Raw genomic sequence first — 18079 nt, 5'->3', positions numbered from 1 at the left:
TAAAGAGTGGCTAAAGGAAGCTCTCCCAAAACAAAGAAAATGATAACAGAAGAAGGCTTAGACATTCACAAAGAAAAGAATAATAGAATGAGCAAAAGGAGAAAAAAACATACCAGGCTATTCTTTACCCCATGAGTTCCTTTAGTCCTATTTTATGGTAAAGCAAAAATTTTAACACTATCTCTTGTGGTGATTAATGTTGTAGAAGAAATAGTTAAAACAATTATACCAAAAAAGTGGGGAGGATAAAGGGACCTAAATGGATGTAAGGTTTCTACACTTCACTTGAAGTGGTAAAACATCAAAACCAGCAGGCTGTGATAGGTATGTACATATATGCTAATACTTAGAGAAAACAATAAAATAAAAATAAAGCAACATATCAAAAAGCATAAATCAAAATGGTACTCTAGAAATGTTTGAGTAACTCACAGGTAGGCAAGAAAAAAGAAACAGAAGAACAAGAAACAGAAGAAAACAACAAAATGGCTGGGGTGCCTGGGTGGCCCAGTCAGTTAAGCATCTGCCTTCGGCTCAGGTCATGATCTTGGGGTTCTGGGATCAAGTCTTGCATTTAGAAGATCCCAAAAAAGAAATCTCCAAGTCCGCATGGTTTCACTGAAGAATTTTACCAAACATTCCCAGAATCTTGCACACAGTTTCTTCCAGAAAACAGAAGAGAACACTTCCCAAGTACTTTATGAGGCCATTATTACTCTGATACCAAAACCAGGCAAAGGCAGCACACACAAAATAACTGCAAACCAACATCCCCTATGAACTCAGATGAAAAAAATCCTCAATTAAATTTTACCAGTCAAACTCATTAATGAATAAAAAGAATGATATACAATGACTAAGTGGGATTTATTCCAGGTATGAAAGGCTGATTCAATATTTAAAAATCAATGTAATCCATCATATCAACAACTAAGGAAGAAAAAAATCCCATGATCATATTAATAACCATTTATGATTTAAAAAAACTCTTAGGGTGAGGGAGACAAACCATAAGAGACGCTTAATCATAGAAAACAAACTGAGGGTTGCTGGAGGGGATGGGGGTGGAGCGATGGGGTAACTGAGTGATGGACATTGGGGATGGTATGTGTTTTAATGAGCACTGGGTATTTTGTAAGACTAATGAATCACAGACCTGTACCCCTGAAACAAATAATACATTCTATGTTAATTAACCAAATTAAAAAAAAAAAAAGCTCTCAGGGCATCAGGAAGAGAAGGGAACTTCTTCAAACTCATAAAGAGCATCTACAAAAAACCTAGAGCTAATATACTTTATGGTAAAAGACCAAATCCTGAATGTTTTCCCTCTAAAATTGTTAAAAAAGGATGTCTACTCTTACCACCCTTATTTATTTTTTTTAATTTTTTTTTTTTTTTAGATTTTATTTATTTATTTGCCAGAGAGAGAGAGAGACAGTGAGAGAGGGAATACAAGCAGGGGAAGTGGGAGAGGGAGAAGCAGGCTTCCCGACGAGCAGGGAGCCCGATGTGGGGCTCAATCTCATGACCCTGGGATCATGACCTGAGCCAAAGGCAGATGTTTAACGACTGAGCCACCCCGGAGCCCCATTACCACCCTTATTTAATACAGCCCTGGAAGTTCTAGCTATTCCAATAAGGCAAGAAAATAAAGGGCACAGTTTGGGAAAAAAAGGAAATAAAACTATTTGCAAATGATATGACTGTCTACAATAATGAATCTACAAGGAAATAATTGAGTTGAATAAGGTCACAGAATACAAGATCAACATACAAAATCAATTTAATTTCTATACATTGACAATAAGCAACAACCAAAATAAAAAGGCAATTTATAAATGCTCCTGAAAAAAAAAAATACTTAGGTAAAAAATTAACAAAACATGTACAGGATCTATATGATAAAAATTATAAAATGCTAATAAATCAAAGAAAAAATACTTGAAGAAACATACTGTGTTCATGGATTGGAAGACTCAACAGAGTAAAGATGTTAATTCTCTAACTTCATCTACAGGTTTAACATAATTCCTATGAAAGTATCAGCAAGTTTTTTTTGTAGACACAGACAACCTTATTTCAAAATTTACATGCATAGGGGTGCCTGGGTGGCTCAGTTGGTTAAGCATCTGTCTTCGGCTCAGGTCATGATCTCAGAGTCCTGGAATCGAGCCCCCTCTTCAGGCTCCCTGCTCAGCAGGGAGTCTGCTTCTCCCCCTCCCTCTGCCCCTCCTCCCACTCGTGCTCACTCTCTCTCTCTCTCAGATAAATAAAATCTTTAAAAAATAAAAATAAATAAAATTTATATGCATAGAAAAGAGCACTAAGGATAGTCAAAGAATTTTGAAAAATAACAAAGTGGGAAGAATCACTCTTTCCAGTATTAAGGCTTACAGTAATTAAAGTATGGTACTGGCAGAGGGTCACAAAGATCAATAGTACAAAACAGAGAACTCAAAAATGGAGCCACACAAATGTGTCCAACTGATTTCTGACAAGGATGAAAATGCAATTCAATGGATAACTTTTTAAATAAATGGTGATGGAGCAACTGGACATCCATGGGGGAAAAAAAATTAACCTTGACCTAAAGTCTCACATCTGTAAAAATGAACTCAAGATGGTCCATACACTTAAATGAAAAATGTAAAACTATAAAACTTATAGAAAAACACAGGAGAAAATCTTTGAGATGTATGACTAAGTGAAGTGTTTGGGCTTGACATCAAATAAAAAAAAAAAACCCTCACAATTCATAAGATTAAAAATGGACAAATTAGATTCTATGTAAATTATAAACTTTTGCTCTGCAAAAAACCTTGGTAAAAGGTTGAAAAGAAAAATTACAGACTTGAAGAAAATATTTGTTTAACTCACAAATCCACAAAGGCCTATCTAGAATACATATAGAACTTTGAAAATTCAACATTAAAACACCAAATAATCAAATTAGAAAATGGGCAAAGACATGAACACACATGTCACTGAAGAGGATACACAGATAGCAAATAAACACATGAGAAGATATTCAACAAAATTTTCTATTAAGGAAATTCGAATTAAAACCACATTGAGATATCACTACCCACATATCAAAATGGCTAACATGAAAAACAGATAATACCAAATGCTGGCTAGGATTCAGTGAAACTGGATCACTCCCGTATTGCTGGTAGGAATATAAAATAGTAAAACCATTGTGAAAAATAGTTTGGCAGTTCCTTTCATTACATGTTTGAGCTTTATCCCAGACTTCTTTTCTTTATTATTATTATTATTTATTTGACACAGAGAGAGAGAGAGCACAAGCAGACAGAGCGGCAGGCAGAGGGAGAGGGAGAAGCAGGCTCCCTGCAGAGCAGGGAGCCTGACGCGAGGCTCGAACCTAGGACCCCAGGATCATCACCTGAGCCGAAGGCAGATGCTTCACCGACTGAGCCACCCAGGCGTCCACCAGATTTATTTTCATGTACACACTTTCACATGAATATAAGGAACATATATATATATATATATGTTTATGTGTATATATATAGTTGTAATTCATATAATATATATATTCTTACATTCAGGTACTATATACATGAGATAGAAGAGCCAACTTCAAAAGGACATACCGTAGGATTCCATTTATATAACATTCATGAAATAACATAATTAAATAGATGTAGAAGAGATTAGTGGTTACCAAGGGTTAGGAATAAGGGAGAATGGGATGGGTATAGCAATAACAAAGAGGAGGGAGCCTTAAGGTGATAGTACTACTATTTTGACTACTGTGGTATGATACAAGACTATGTGATAAACCTGCATAGAACTATACACACAGAAGTCTGAAAAAGTTCTATGGATTGTACCCATGTCAATTTTTCAGTATGATATTGTACTGTTGTGCCAGATGTTAACATCTGGGGAGGCTGGAGGAAGTGCACATGGGACTTCCTTGTACATTTCTTTTTTTTTTTTAAAGATTTTATTTATTTATTTGACAGAGAGAGAGATAGCTAGAGCAGGAACACAAGCAGGGGGAGTGGGAGAGGGAGAAGCAGGCTTCCTGCCGAGCAGGGAGCCCAATGTGGGACTCGATCCCAGGACCCTGGGATCATGACCTGAGCCGAAGGCAGACGCTTAACGACTGAGCCACCCAGGCGCCCTCCTTGTACATTTCTTTGTAACCTCCTGTGAATCTATAATTATTTCAAAATTCAAAGTTTTTTTTTTTTTTTAAGATTTTACTTATTTATTTGAGAGAAAGAGAGAGAGAGCACAGAGGGAGAGTGAGAGGGAGAAGCAGACTCCCCGCTGAGCAGAGAGCTCAATGCAGGGCTCGATCTCAGGACCCTGAGATCATGACCTGAGCTGAAGGCAGATGCTTAACCGACTCAGTCACCCAGGCGCTCCTCAAAATTAAAAGTTTTAAAAAAGAAACCACTACACCTTTGCGAAAAGAAAGGCGTGGTCAGGCATCAAAACCTGATAGAAGAATGACATCTTTAAATGAAAACAAAACACTTAGAGTATATATCATTTTTCCATGATTCCTTCCATATTAGTTTCTTAGGACTGCTGTAACAAAGAACCACAAACTGGGTGGCTTAAAACAACAGAAATTATACTCTCTCACAGTTCTGCAGTACTAATGCTGATTCACAGATATCATCAAAGACCACTCATCTGTAGTATGGCCCTGCTCTTGGCCTCCAGGACCCTATACTTTCCTACATGACCTCCTTCCTTCCCAATCAACCCTCTACTATCTCTCTCCTTTTTTTTTTTAGTATTTTATTTATTTACTTCAGAGAGAGAGAGCACAAGTGAAGGGCAAAGGGAGAGGGATAAGCAGACTCCCTGCTGAGCTGGGAGCCCGATGAGGGACTCGATCCCAGGACCCTGGGATCATGACCTGTGCCAAAGGCAGACATGTAACTGACTGAGCCACCTAGGCGCCCAACCCTCTGCAATCTCTACTTCCTCAATGTAATTTTCTTTAACTTTCCCAATTTCTAATCAACCTTAATTTTTCCTACTATACCATTAGAACATATGTTCTTGATCCACTACTGTAACATTTAAAAAAAGGTATTCCTGTTACCTCGTAAAGCAACTCGTAGGAATTTTTTTAAAAATTAATAAACACTGTTGACTGTCTTTTGATGAATAAACATTTTTAAGTTTGGTGTACTCCCATTTGTCTATTTTGCTTTGTTTACCTATACCTTGCTTGGTGTCATATCCCAGAAATCACTGCCAAATCCAATGTCATGAAACTTTTTCCCTATATTTTCTTCTAGTTTGGGGTCTTAGATTTAGTTCTTTGATCCATTTTGAGTTAATTTTTGTATATGGCGTAAGGTAAGGATCCAACTTTATTCTTTTGCTATGGATAATCAGTTTTCCCTACTCCATTCATTAAAGATAGTCCTTTCCCCCATTGAATGGTCTTGGCACCTTTATCTAAAATCATTTGGTCATATATGTGAGGGTTTATTTCCAGCCTTTTTATTCTATTCCATTTTTGAAAGATTTTATTTATTTATTTAGAGAGCGCGTGCAAGTGGGGGAAGGGGGAGAGAGAGAGAATCTCAAGCAGATGCCATGCTGAGCACAGAGCCCAATGTGGGGCTCGATCTCACAACCCTGAGATCATGACCTGAGCTGAAATCAAGAGTCAGACACTTAGGCTACTAAGTCACTCAGGCGCCCTTATTCTATTCCACTGATCTATATGTCTGTCTTTATGCCAGTACCACAGTCTGATTACATAGTGTTATAATTAGTTTTGAAATCAGGTTTTCCCTAATTAGTCTAAAATAACCTTACTAGCCCAACATTCTGACCAGTGGGCCTACTCCTTGAAATAGCTTCCTGCCTCCTGATCATTGCTCACTCACCTGGGCACCGTCGTCCTGTCACTTCCCTCACAACCATCCAGGGCTCCTTCCCTTGCTCTAATGAAGAGATCACAGCCGGCTTAGATATAGAAAGTCCTGGTTATAAGAAAAGAAATGGAGATGAAGTGGAAATCAAAGTACCCAAATACTATGGTTCAGAATTGATAAAAAAAAATAAACTATAGCACAAAATGGTATTTGATAAAGTCTACAGTTGAAAAAAAGAATAAATTAAACACTCATATTCAGGTAAACTCAAAATAAAAAAACAAAGCAAATAAATAGGTGATAAAATGCTATTTAAATTAGATAAGCTTTCTATCTCTACTTCGCTATGTGGAAAAAACAGCTTCTTGAGTATGCTTATTTCAGATATTTTTCAATGTTAAATGAAAAGTTCTTAGAATGTAACTCCCAAATGCAAATTGTTTAAAAGAGAACACATTTGTTGTAGGAAATGCAATAGTGTTCATTTGAGCACTAAATAGTAAGTGATATTTCTTGATCCAGTCCATCACTACATTAATTGGGAAAGCTAAAGAGCTTCACACCCAGGCCCCATGTGTTTAGTTTTAACCTACTCTAGTGCACCTGCAGGTTTAGCACAGTGCAAATGAAACAAAAGATGAAGTGGTTTCTTTGACCATTAACTAATTAACAATTAATTTATTAACATTAAATAATTAAATAATTAAGCATAAGCTTTAATGGTACAGAATTCCAATTCTGTTCTTTAATCATCAAGGAAGAACATTGATTATAAGGACCAGAGGAAGGGTTAAGGATGGGGAAAATGAAGACGCACCCCCATCTAAGTGTGCACATTTTTATGCAAAGAAAAAATTCATCTAGTTATTTGAAAGGTAGCTCTAAAATTCATGGTAAAGAAAGCAGAAATTCCAAGAAACAGATTCTAAATTATAAGAGGCAGATAACTTTACCCAGTGAAACCAAGTTGCTATAGTTCTCCAACATCACATCTTTGTACAAATTCCTCTGTGTAGGGTTCAGGCATTCCCATTCCTCCTGAGAGACATCTATAGCCACATCTTTGAACATCACCATCCCCTAAAATGACAAATAACAGTACTATTTTTTGAAATTATAAGAAATATTTTTCAAAAGGAAGAAGAGGTGCTAAAAGAAAGCATGCAGGAAAAGGACAGTATATATACATATATATATGTGTGGATATATATATATATAGTGTATAGTGAGTATATAGGCAAAGGTGGAAGCGTGTAACATGGGTCAAAAAGAAATTTAGTGGAAATGAAGCAGAGTGCTTCCATGTTCTTAAAAATTCAATTTTTGCAGACACATCCTCTTGCATAGGATGGAAAATCAGTCATCTAGAAATTTAAAAAAATAAGTAGAGGTTTCCAACTAAGTTAAATAGTTGGAATTTTTTTAATCTTTCCAGAATGTCTTATGAAAACCTCCAACTTGAGAAAAAGGACTTGAAGATTTTTCTTCATCATTATGACCATTATGTCATAACCATTTTTACTTTTCATGCAAATTCTTTAGTAAATATCCAGTGCAGATTGTATTTTCCAAGGATAGATAGAACAACAACTCCCATCCCATATGCTCTTCTTCAGTGTAACCTTGACATACCCCCACACCACTGGTATAAGGTCTATGTCCTCTGCCCTTGAACCTGATCCTGGGAAAACAGTTGTGACTTACTCAACTTATAAAGTATGCAGAAATAACTATGTGACTTCTGAAGCTGGATTATAAAAATGTCTCTCCACCCAGTGAGAACACCCTACACCAATTCCCATAATGTCTATTTGGAAAAGTCAAAATTGTGGAAAAGTTCAAAGATTTCCCATGTGTGATTCAATTAACCATTTTCCCCTGACAACACCATTTCCTGTGAGGACATCTCAACTGGGTGGCTGGTTTTTCTCCTACAATCTTACTCTTTCCTCAATCTCACTCTGTCCTCTCTTCTCCTCATTGCTGGTGCCAGCAACTGTCCCTCCTTCTCTAAAATCTAATGTCATCATTTCATCAGACTATACATGCATTATTTCTACCTATTGCAGTGATGTGCTAACATGCAGATTTTTCCCCCTCAGGAATTTTAGCTCCTGGCTCAGTGCCACCATCTCCAATACTACTCCTATCTTAATTCTCAGTGATTTCAAATATCTATATAAGTATTCCATCTATCATCCTGGCCTCCCAATTCCCTCACCTCCTCTCCAATGAGCTTGTCTTCCACTCTAGTTCACTCTTTGTATCACTATCCTAGACATCATCATTAATAGTAACTTCAACATCTCCAAAATATCAGCTGTCTTTCTCTCTGGACACCTTTACATTGTCACTCACCACACTCATACCTCTTCTTCCCTTCTTACCCAACTTAAAGTCTATATTCAGCTAATCATCCAACTTCATAATGAGCCTGATGCGAACTTCCTTTTCATATTTGCTAATAAGCAAAGCCTGAATCCTAGATAAATCTCTCTTCCTACTCTATCACTGTATCTATGTAACTGAATATGATTAGAGAAAACCACCAACCTTAATGACGAGTTTTTATTTTTATATTTTGTTTCCCTTTCTTAAATAAACATTCAGATGTCTTACGCCCACCTTGTCCTTTCCATTTTGTCTCCCACCTCCTAACCCCTTACAGATGAGCAATTTCGTAAGTTTCTTTGATATCTTTGCAATGTTTTTAAGCAAATACAAATATATATACATTATTTTCTACACTTTTACACAGAAGGTAACATACTATAATATATACACTGTTCTGTACTTGATTTTTAAATTCTAAAGTTAATGGTTTCCTTATTTTTCTATAGGTACATATAGTCCATTTTTTGTATTTATCATAGTTTATTTAACGAGACATCTCTAGATGGATACTTGGTTGTTTCCAATCTTCTGCTCTAACAAACAATAGTGCAATGAATATTCCTGTAAATATGTCATTTTGTATACATACAGGTATATCTGTACCAGAAAGTCTCAGAAATCAGATTGCTAGGTCAAATGGAAAATGCATTTGTAATTCTGGTAGATGCTGTCAAGTTTCCCACTATAGCAGCTGGACCATTTTGTCAGACACCAGCAATATATGAGAGTACCCATTTCCTCACAGCCAAGGCAGCAAAGTATTTTGTCAAAACATTTTGTTTTTATCAATTTAATATGATTAAAAAAATTATATGTCAGTAGAATTTTAAATGGTATTTCTTGAATTATGAGTTGAGTATTTTTCTTTTTGGGGGTCTTTTATATTTCTTTTTCTGTGAAATTTCTGTTCATGTCCTTTGACTCTTTTCCTACTGGGCCATTGGTCTCTTTTTTAAATTTCTTAGTCTTTACAAATTAGATGATAAGTTCAGTGCCTGTATATGAATTGTAAATACTTTCCCCATTTTGTCATTTCTCTTCTGACTTTTCTTACCAGTATTTCTTGCCATGTAGAAGTTTTTTATTTTTATGTAATCAAATTTGTTAATACTTTCTCTTTTAGTTCCTAAAATTTTGAATCCTAGTTAGAAAGTCCTTCCAAACATCAAAGTTATGAAGGAATACTCTCATGTTTTAGTCTAGTAATATTATGATTGCATTTTTAAAAATTAAATCATTCAATTTAATTGGAGTTTATTCTATATGGTAGATGAAATACAGATTGGGCTTTATTTTCCAAAATGGCTACCTAGTCTATCTTTAACCAAGAAGGTAAAAGAATTGTATACTGAAAACTGTAAGATGCTGATGAAAGAAAGACAGAAGTAAATGAAAAGATATCCCATGCTTAAGGTATGGAAGAATTAACATTGGTAAAATGTCCATACTACTGAAAGCAATCTACAGATTCAATGTAATCCTTCGATTCCCAATGGAATTTTTCACAGAAATACAACAAATAATCCTAAAATTTCTATGAAACCATCAAAGACCTCAAATACCAAAGCAATCTTGAGAAAAAGGAACAAAACTGGAGACATCACATGTTCTTGTTTCAAACCACATTACAAAGCTATAGTAATCAAAACAGTATGGTATTGGCATAAAAACAGACACAAAGATCAGTGAAACAGAATAGGAAACCCACACATATATGGTCAATTAATTTATGACAAAGGAGCCAAGAATACACAATGGGGAAAGGACAGTCTCTTCAATAAATGATGTTGGGAACAGTGGACAGCCACATGAAAAAGAAGTAGACTGTATCACTATCTTATACCATACATAAAAATCAACTCAAAATGGATTAAAGACTTGAATATAAAACCTGAAAGTATAAAACTTCTAGAGGAAATCATAGGTGGTAAAGGTACTTGGCAATGACTTTTTGGATTTGATACCAAAACAGCAAAGGCAACAAAAGCAAAAATAAACAAATGGGACTACATCAAACTAAAAATCTTCTGCACAGCAAAGGAAATCATCAACAAAATGAAAAGGCAACCTACATGGAGAAAAATTTTGTAAATCATGTATCTGATAAGGGTTTAATAATCAAAACATAAAGAACTCATAAAACTCAATAGCAAAAAACCCCAAATAATCTGAATTAAAAATGGGCAGAGGATCTGAGTAGACATTTCTCCAAAAAAGACATAAAAATGGCCAACAGGTACATGAAAACATGTTCAAAATCACTGATCATCAGGGAAATGCAAATCAAAACCATAATGAGATAGTGCCTCACACTCAGAATGGCTATTATCAAAAAGACAAGACATAGCAAGTGCTGGCAAGGATGTGGAGAAAGGGGAACCCTTGTGTACTATTGGTGAGAAATGTTAATTGGTGAACCTACTATAGAAAACAATATGAAGATTCCTCAAAAAAATTAAAAATAGAATTATCATATGATCCAGCAATTCCATTTCTGGGTATTTACCCAAAAGAAATGAAAATATCTACTTGGAAAGCTATTGGGACCTCCATGTCCACTGCAGCATCATTTATAATAGGCAACATGTAGAAAAAAAATCCCAGTGTCCTCCAATGGATGAATAGATACAGAAAATGTGATACACACACACACATACACAAGAATATTATTCAGCCATTAAAAAAAAAAAAAAAAAGGAGGGGCACCTGGGTGGCTCAGTCGGTTAAGTGTCCAACTCTTGATCCCAGCTCAGGTCTTGATCTCAGGGTCCTAAGTTCAAGCCCGGTGTTGGGCTCCACACTTGGTGTAGAACCTACTTTAAAAAAGGGGGGGTGGCGCTTGGGTGGCTCAGTTAGTTAAGCATCTGACTTCAGCTCAGGTCATGATCTCAGGATCCTGGGATCAAGCCCTCCACTCAGCAGGGAGTCCGCTTCTCCCTCTCCTTCTGCCCCGCCCCTTGCTTGTGCTCTCTAATAAATAAAAATAAAATCTTAAAAAAAAAAAAAAAAAAAGGAAATCCTACCGTTTCCAACAACTTGGATGGACCCTGATGGCATTATAATAGGTGAAATAAGTCAGACAGAGAAAAACAAATGCCACTTATATGTGAAATCTAAAAACAGAAAACAAAAATCAAACTCATAGATGCAGAGAACAGACTGGTGGTTGTCAGAGATGGGGGGGTGAAATGGATGAAGCTGGTCAAAAGGTATAAACTTCTAATTATAAAATTTATAAGCCCTGAAGATACTATGAACAGCATGGTGACTATAGCTATTAATATTGTATATCTGAAAGTTGCTAAAAGACTAGATCTGAAAAGTTTTCATCACAAGAAAAAAACTTGTAACTATGTGTAGTAATGGATATTAACTAGATTTACTGTGGTGATCATTTTATAACATATACATATACCAAACCACCCAATGTTGTGCACCCAAAACTAACACAATGTTACATGCCAATTATATCTCAATAAAAAAGTCTATCTTTAGCTTGCTGTTTTGAGATACCACTTTTATTGATATTCAATTACCATATGCAGGTGTATTTCTAAATTTTTCTATTCTGTTCCCTTGATCTATTTATACACCAGTACCATGATGTTTTAAATACCATGCTTTATATTATGTATAATTATATGAATTATCTGGTAGAGCTAACCTCTTCTAAGAGGGGATTAACAAGATCCAGAGTCAGAGTCAACAATATATAATATACAATGTTGAGTATACAATAAAAAATTATTAGAAATGATTACTAGTAAAAGATTACTAGAAATGCAAAAAAAAAAAAAAAAGAAGAAAATATGACCCATACTCAAGAGAAAAATCACTTAATAGAAACACCAGTAAATAATTCAGATGTTCAGATTAGCAAACAAAGATCTGAAAAATTTAGGTACTTTAAAAAAGAACCACAGGCAAATCCTAAAATCAAGAAATAAAAAATTCACTGGAAGAATCTGCAGCAGATTAAACACAATAGAAGAAAAGATCAGTAAACTTCAGGACAATTCAATAGGAATCACCCACTGAGGATCCAGACTGAAAAAAGACTGGGGGGGAAAAAAAAAAAAGAGCCATAATGATCTATGAGACACCAGCAGTCCAACATACATGTAACTGGAGATTCAAAAGAGAAAAACAAGGCAAAAAAAATCCTTAGAACCAATGGGCAAAATATTTTCCAAATTTCATTTTTAAAAAAGCAACCCATAGATTCAAGAAGCTCAATGAATCCCAAGTAACATGAAACAAAGAATGCTAGGGGCGCCTGGCTGGCTCAGTTGGAAAAATGTGGGATTCTTGATCTCAGAGTTGTGAGTTCAAACTCCACATTAGGTGTAGAGATTACTTAAATAAATAAAACTTAAAAAACAAACAAAGAATACTATACCTATGATCATACTTATAATCAACCTACTGAACACCAAGGATAAGGAAAAAAAAATCTTAAAAGCAACCAGACTCCTTTTCCTACAAAAGACACGTTATGCATAGGGGAACAACAATAGGAATCAAAGATTAATTCCCATTAACAACAATGGAGGCAAGGTGACAAAACAGTATCTTTAAAATGCTGAAAGAAAGCTGTCAACCTATAATTCTATATCCAACTGAAATCTTTCAGAATGATAGGGAAATAAAGCTTTGGTGGGTTTGGTTTTATTTGGATTGTTTTTTGAAAGAAACAAAACCTGAGAGGATTCTTCACCAAAAGACCTGTGCTACAAAAAATGTTAAAGCAAGTTCTTCAGGGAGACAAAAATTTGATACTAGGTAAAAACTTCTATCCATAGAGGAATGAAGAGTACTATAAATAATAAATTTGGGGGTAAATAGAAAAGATACCATTTTCATTTCATAATTTCTTTAAAATATAATTGACCATCTAAAGAAGAGAAAGCTTTGTGGCTTTAATGCATTTAGAAATAAAATATATGAGAACAAGAGAATAAAAAGATGTGAAGGGAAAATGTAAGTATCTAGTTGTAAGATTTCTGCATTATTTGTGAAGTTGTATAATTACTATAAGACTGTAATAAGCTCTTTTTAAAAGCATACTGGAAACCTTAGAACAACCCCTAAAACAATAAAACAGTAAAAATATAGTATAGCTAATAATCCTATAGTGGAGATAAATGGAATTCTAAAAAGTAGTGAAGATACATGGAATACTAAGCAAATATAAAACTTGTCCAAGAGAAGGCAGGAAAATAGGGGAAAAAAGTAAGACTAGATGACAAGATAATAGATTAAAACCTAATAATTACATTCACTTTAAACAGTCCGTGGGAAGTCAGGAAACTTTTTCTGAAAAGGTTCAGATAGTAAATATTTTAGGCTCTATGAGTCACATATGGTCCCTATCACATATTCTTCTTTATTTATAACCCTTCAGAAACGCAAAATCATTCTTAGCTTGAGGCTGTGGGCTGGATTTGGTCAGCATACCACAGATTGCTAGCCCCTTGTCTAGATACTCAAAGGCGGTGATTATCAGACTGGATAAAAAAGTAAGACCAAACTATATGCTGTTATATGAGATACACTTAAGTTAAAATAAAAGGCTAGAGAAAGATATGCCATGAAATAACAATAAAAGAAAGCTGAAGCAGTTATATTAATACATAGAACGCAGGAAAAAGAATATTACCAAAGGAACATTTCATAATAAAGGCGTCAATTCATCAAGAGGATATAGGAATCTTGGGCCACCTGGCTGGCTCAGTCAGAAGAGCATGCAACTCTTGATCTCAGGGTTGTGAGTTCAAGCCCCACACTGGGTGTAGAGATCACTTAAAAATAAATAAATAAACTTAAAAAAAAAAAAGGACATAGTAATCCTAAATACGCATGCACCTACTAACAGAATTTCAAAACATAAAGCAAAACTGACAGAATTGTAACAGACAAATCAACAGCTGTATTTGTAGGTTTCAAAAGTCCTCTTTTAGTAACTGATAGACCAAGTGACAAAAAAAATCAGAAAAGATAGAGAAGAGTTGAGTACTATCACAAAACACTTGACCTAGGGGATAAACACTCTATCCAACAATAGTATAACACTGCTTTTTTTTTTTTCAAATGCACATTGAGAATTAACCAAGATAGTCCACATTTTGGGCCATAAAACAAGTCCCAATAAATTTAAAAGGACTGATGTTACAGAGTATGTTCTCTGACCACAACAGAATTAAATTATGAACTAAATAAATTAAAAATGAATTCTCAGAAAGATCTGAAAAAGTCCCCCAAAATTTGTAAGTTAAAGAACACTCTTCTAAGTAGCCCATGGGTAAAAGAAAAAAGGGAATTTTGAACTCAAAAGGAAGAGAACATTATGCAGAAAAAAGGAAAGAATAAAATCAGTAATCAAAAGTAGCAATCAAAGACTAAAAGCTAGTCTTTGAAAAGATCAATAAAACTGATAAATTGCTAGTATACTGATCAAGAAAAAAAGACAAATTATTAACATCAGGAATTAAGGGCGGGGCATTACTATAGATCTGACAGGCATTAAAAGGATAATAAGGGAATATTATAAACAACTTTATGCTAATAAATTTGACATCTAAATGGAAATAAATAAATTTCTTGAAAGACACAAATTACTAAACTGATTCAAGAAGAAATAAAACCAGGGTGCCTGGGTGGCTCAGTAGGTTGAGCGTCTGCTTTTGGCCAGCCCAGGTCATGGTCCCAGGGTCCTGGGATCAAGCCCCGCATCGGGTTCCCTGCTCAGCAGGGAGTCTGCTTCTCCCTCTGCTCCTCCCCCACTTGTGCTCACACTCTCTCCCTCTCTCAAATAAATAAAATCTTTAAAAAAAGAAAAGAAAAAAAAAGCCCCCCAAGCCCTATATTAATTAAAGAAATTAAAGTCTCCCCATGAAAAAAACTCCAAATTCAGATGGTATATTCACTTTCTATTGCTGCTGTAACAAATATAGCACCTTAAAACAACAAATTTATTATCTTACAGTTCTGTATGTTAGAAGTCCAACAAGGGTTTCACTAGACTAAATGCAGGTGTCAGCAGGGCTCTGTACCTTTCTGGTGGCTTTAGGAAAGAGTCTATTTCCTTGCCTTTTCCTTGCCTTGACTAGCTTCTAGAGGCCACTTACATGGGTCATGGCCCCCTTCCTCCATCTTCAAAGCCAGTAACACTGCAGTTCTCTAACAGGAGTATACACATTACATTCTCACATCTCCCTCTGATCCTGATTCTTCAGATAATCAAAAATAACCTCCCTATCTCAAAATCATTAATTTAATAACATCTGCAAATTCCCTTTTGCCACATAAGGTACCATAGTCACAGGTTCCAGGATAAGCAAGTAGACATATCTGGGGGTGATTATTGTGCTTACCACAGATCCCTAGGTTGTTGAATCCTATCAGACAATTAAGGAAGAAATACTACAATTCAATAAATTCTTCCAGAAAATAGAAGAGGATGTATTTCCTGACTTATTTTATAAATTAAGGTGAAATAAAGACATTTTTATGTTAAGAAAGCTGAGAGTATTTATCATCAAAAGAGACAAACCATGGGAAATGCTGAAGGAAGTTCTTCAAGCTAAAAAGAAATGATACCAAACAGAAATTCAGATCTCAAGAAGCAAGAGCAATTAAAAATGGTATATATGTGGATAAATAAAATATATTTGCAAATAATCCAATAAAGTATTTTTTCAAGGTTCTTTTGATTCCTTTGTTTCTGTGGATTTTCCCCTTTTTAAATTTTTATATTGCACTTTCTCTTTCCTAATTTGAGATTTGTCTTATCTTATTAATGATAAGTTTTTCCTGTTTTCTAACACATACAATTTTTATCTTTATAAATTCCTTCCATATTTCCTTCTACTTCCTTTCAACTTACGTATTTTCATTATTTTTGTTAGAAGCATTAAAACTGTAACTTTGCCCTTAGAGTCTTACTTTAACAAAATCCCATGGGTTCCAAAATATAGTGCTATCACAGAGTACCAGAAAGTCTTTACTTTTAGATTATATTTCTTCTTTGATCCAGGAGCAATTATTGAGACAGATTTTACAAATTGTTGGTAAGAGTAACTTTAGTTTTCTGATTTTGTTATTAAATCCTTGCTGTATTTCATTGTGTTCAGAGGATATGGTTTATCATTTCTACTTACTTGGACTTAATTGTAGCCTAATATTTTGTTATTTTTCCTGACTGATCTATGAACACTTGAAAAGAATGTATAATTATTATTACTAGGATACAGAACTGAATATATATCAATTAGGTAGATTTGATAGAGTGTTTCATCCTTACTAAATTTGTCCACTTGGCCTGATTTTGACTGAAAGGATTAATTAGTGTCCTCTACTGCTTTCTTCTTCTATCTGCTTTCCTATCTGCTCACGGAAATGTGATATTTGATACATGTGCATTTATAACTATGTTATCTTCATTTTGAAATGTATACCTTAGAATTATATAGTGTCCTTCTTTGCCATGTTTAGTGGTATGATGTGTCCTGAATTTTTGTCTGTTTTTAGTTTCCATTTGTTTGTTATAATTTATCCATCCTTTCATTAAACTTTCTAAGTCACGTGTCTCAGAGTCTCTTAAATACAGAGTTGAGTTTTTCTTTGAGACTCAATCTAAAAGCCTTTTTCTGAGTTAAAATTCATATATATTTATTGATAGGACATATATTTATTTTTTGCTCTTAGTTTTATCTTGTAATTGTTTTGTTCATTTGTTTATATATATACGTGCATATATATCTGTGGGTCTTAAATCTTAAGTCTGGTATTATATAAATTTATTTTTTGTCTCTCTCACTACAAGTTAAGTTTCACAAGGGATGATTTGTATGTGTCTGATTTTTTCCCCCACTGATTTACTTGTAGTTACCTAGAAGTAATATTTGTTAAATCACCTCATCAAACCAAAGTTCTGACAAGAGAAACATCAGTATTTCCCTTTTCAGAAGAATACTATTTCTGTTCTCTCCTTCTCCTGGCAGAAGTCTGAGCATATGAGAAATGAAAAATTATTTATTGAATGATTATAAGAACACTGGTTAGAAAGGAGAGGAGGAAGACCTTGAAGTTTTGAAACTAACACTTACTCACTAGTAAGTTCTTGTATGATATTCAATCAGGCAACAATATCAGGATAAAGAATGCAAATATTCATAGGACTATAGAAAAAAAAGGACATTAGGAACAAAAAAATCAACTTACATGGGCCATGGTTTTTTTTTAGAATTCAATGTATTAGTCCTCTTCTTAGTTCCACTTTAGAAGAAACTCACAGTCCAAAGAAAATGTTGCTGGATGAGAGGGGTTTAAAAAAAAAGACATGAGATGATCTTGCTTCTTAGCTACCAACTTGCTAATACAGAATGACATTTTTCTTCCCCTTGCACGTCTCCTATGCCCAATCTCCATACACACATACATGAAAGATTAGAGGGAAATTGGACAAATCCCAACCTTACTCAAAACAAGAAGGGAAGCCAGGTATAGTAGAATGGAGTCAAGAAAGACTGGGCCCAGGCTTTTTAGCAGGAAAGATTTAGGCAGACCAGTGCCCCAACCCTATGATAAAATGAACACAACCAACCTGTTCAGACCTATCCTGACAAGATCTTCACTGAATTAAGAGGAAAAAGAAAAGGAAATGGACATTACAAAAAGATTAGAGAAATAGAAAACAACCCAAAAGCCCTAATGCATGACTCACAGGAATTTTAAAAACAGAGACTGATGGAACACAGACGAAAAAGAAGAAATCAACGAAACAAAAATTTCCAGGCCAGAGG

General features: G+C 34.8%; 1 protein-coding gene across 6 annotated transcripts in view; it reads right to left on the bottom strand.

Moving 5' to 3' along the window:
- The window catches only part of ZNF461 (zinc finger protein 461), a 51173-nt gene that overhangs the window by 13934 nt on the left and 19160 nt on the right, over window positions 1-18079 (bottom strand). For 5 of the 6 annotated variants that reach the window (XM_036068028.2, XM_078063285.1, XM_036068030.2 and 2 more), the window contains 3 exons: window positions 17499-17587; window positions 6836-6962; window positions 5895-5990 (listed from right to left, as the gene is read on the bottom strand). In XM_036068028.2, coding sequence (XP_035923921.2) covers window positions 5895-5990; window positions 6836-6962; window positions 17499-17507 — 232 coding nt within the window. In that variant the 5' untranslated portion in view covers window positions 17508-17587. Of the gene's footprint in view, window positions 1-5894; window positions 5991-6835; window positions 6984-17498; window positions 17588-18079 lie in introns of all 6 variants that reach the window. The other variant, XM_036068032.2, reaches the window with a different exon arrangement.

The sequence above is a fragment of the Halichoerus grypus genome, chromosome 15, assembly GCF_964656455.1.
Source record: "Halichoerus grypus chromosome 15, mHalGry1.hap1.1, whole genome shotgun sequence".
Lineage (NCBI taxonomy): Eukaryota > Metazoa > Chordata > Mammalia > Carnivora > Phocidae > Halichoerus > Halichoerus grypus.
Note: the sequence above shows the minus strand (reverse complement) of the source record. Positions and strands in the feature narration are given on the sequence as shown.